Genomic DNA, 2,475 nt, shown 5'->3' with positions numbered 1-2,475 from the left:
ATAGATAGATAGATAGATAGATAGATAGATAGAGTGCGCGTCAGAAATATAAGTTAAAACTTACTTGCAAATGGACGCGTAGCATTCGATAATATAATAGTACAAATGATATATGAGCATGTATACATATGCATGTATACATACATAGATGTGCATACCTACATCTACATAAGCACATAAATGTGCAACAAGGTGGAAAAAGAGTACTCAAATACCAGAGGTAGAGTAATATGCTTTATTTAAAAGCAGCAGAAATATAACAAAAAACTGTTACTCGGAGTTTCACGTTCCCGTTCATCGGACAGTTTTATTAGTAACAGTTTTTGTTATATTTCTGCTGCTTTTAGATAAAGTATATATATATATATATGCATATAAGTATGTATAGAAATATATACGAGATACAGCAGCGATCTATTCCATTATCTACTAAAGAGAAAAATTAAATAAGAACATACATGTGTACCCAGAAAAATATTCAAAAGTTATAGTATTTTACTAGAATTGTGTAAGGTGGTTTGGCTCTGTGAATGTTATCAGCTCTGCTACAGTGAGTGAATTTCTAAACCGTTTTGTTTATAATTATCATCATGTTCAATAAATAAGTTAGTACGGTCAAGAGAACAAACGGGAAGGTTTGAGAAGGGTTAAGGATACTACATGCCACTGAGTGGTCAGTGGCATGTATTTGAACGACAAAGACGAAGTAGAGTAAATACAAGATAAATTCTTCATTTATTGAAATAATCTCCGCTTCCACGGGGATAAGGCCACTTGCTTGGTAGCACTTGGTACCTGCTCCAAAAGAGAAGGGTAAATAATCTCAAAATTCAAGATTTCTCTAAAACTGACAGACCATTAATGAAGACAGTATATGTATATATAGATGTGCATGTGTATGTATAAGTATGTGTATTCTGTATCTATGTATATGTGACAGACACTTGATTTTTTTTTCCACGTCTGTCATCTGTAAATTAAAATACAATAATTTTCAAAGTTTAAAAAATCATAAATAAGTATTGTTAATACTTGCACATCTTCGAGAATATTCATTTTGACAGCTGCATTTTGGCCTCTCTGCTAAAATTGGATGCACGCACCTCTGCTGTTTTGTCGCCCATACCTTTCGACCTGAACAACGATGACTTGCGATAACTCGTCCGTTGAAACAACTGTAGTAGAATGCACAGTCATTGGAATCTTCTGAAACTTTCAGATGTCGATTGTATTCACACATTGGTTCACCTTGCACTAAATTCCAGAAAGTTAAACAATTCCAAACAGCGATCAACAGATTTATGTAATGATAATTCATGATCCCTGGATATCATTAACAAGTTATAAAATATATTTTTTTTTATATTCGTAAAACTATATTACATTTATTATTTATTATATTAATTATATTAACTAGACATATAACATTATGAAAAAAAATATATCTAAATCGCTTTATCTTAACATATAATTGTTGTTAGCTGAGCAAACAATGTCTGACTTTGACATCTGAAAGTGAGCGTTAAAACAAAAAGCGCTGGTCGTTTCATGGTGTTTATATATCAGAAACAGCAACACTTGATCTGAATATTAGTGACAGTAAATGATAGCGCTAATGAAGGAAATATTGACACAAGAAAAGTTCAAAAGTTCATTTGTGGAATGAAGGAACAAACTGGATTCAGTATTACATCCTACACCACCATTTCAAGTTTCAAGCAAAAATTCACTAATACTAACGTTTGTTTTTTGTTTTGTTTTTCCTCTCAGGTGTTTTTCTTTTTTCTTTTGTTTGTTACTTTTTCTTTTTTAATCATTTTATTTGGGTCTTTCCAACATTCGATTTTTATTTCTTCTTGTCACTATAAACATACATACAAACGTGTGTGTGTGTGTGCGCGCGCGCATATATCCAACCCATGCCAGCATGGAAAAAGGACATTAAATGATGATGATGATATATATATATATATATATATATATATATATATATATAATCAAAATAAGTAACAAGGATATCCAGAGGTAATGCAGTACGATCGGTTCATGCAACTCCATTTAATTGAACAATGCAATCATTACATCAATTTAAAATGCAGAGCAATCCTCAGCTGCACAAAGACAGAGAATTTAATTAGATTAGAACAGATGGACACATTAGTATAATTTTAGGTATAATTATACTAGTGTGTCTATCTGTTCTAATTTAATTAAATTCTATGTCTTTGTGCAGCTGAGGATTGCTTTCTATTTTAAATTAATGTAATGATTGCATTGTTCAATTAAATGTAGTTGCATGAAACGATCGTACTGCATTACCTCTGGATATTCTTGTTGCTTATTTTGATTCTAATCACCTTACTTTGAAATTATATGGATAATACCGTACTAAATTCTGGTGCCTCAACTTAAGTACCATATTCACCTGAATCTAAATTTTTGCTGAACTCATCTACCATACCCAATATATATATA

The 2,475-nt window shown here is 31.4% G+C and overlaps 1 protein-coding gene across 1 annotated transcript in view; it reads right to left on the bottom strand.

Moving 5' to 3' along the window:
- The window catches only part of LOC106879510 (anionic trypsin), a 23,808-nt gene extending 22,490 nt beyond the window's left edge, over positions 1 to 1,318 (bottom strand). Inside the window, exon 1 of the mRNA XM_014929118.2 lies at positions 1,127 to 1,318. Coding sequence (XP_014784604.2) covers positions 1,127 to 1,318 — 192 coding nt within the window. The remainder of the gene's footprint in view (positions 1 to 1,126) is intronic.
- Positions 1,319 to 2,475: the final 1,157 nt, after the last annotated feature.

The sequence above is a fragment of the Octopus bimaculoides genome, chromosome 2 (genome assembly GCF_001194135.2).
Source record: "Octopus bimaculoides isolate UCB-OBI-ISO-001 chromosome 2, ASM119413v2, whole genome shotgun sequence".
Classification (NCBI taxonomy): Eukaryota; Metazoa; Mollusca; class Cephalopoda; order Octopoda; family Octopodidae; genus Octopus; species Octopus bimaculoides.
The sequence above is the reverse complement of the archived record's forward strand: the minus strand, read 5'-3'. Positions and strand labels throughout refer to the sequence as shown.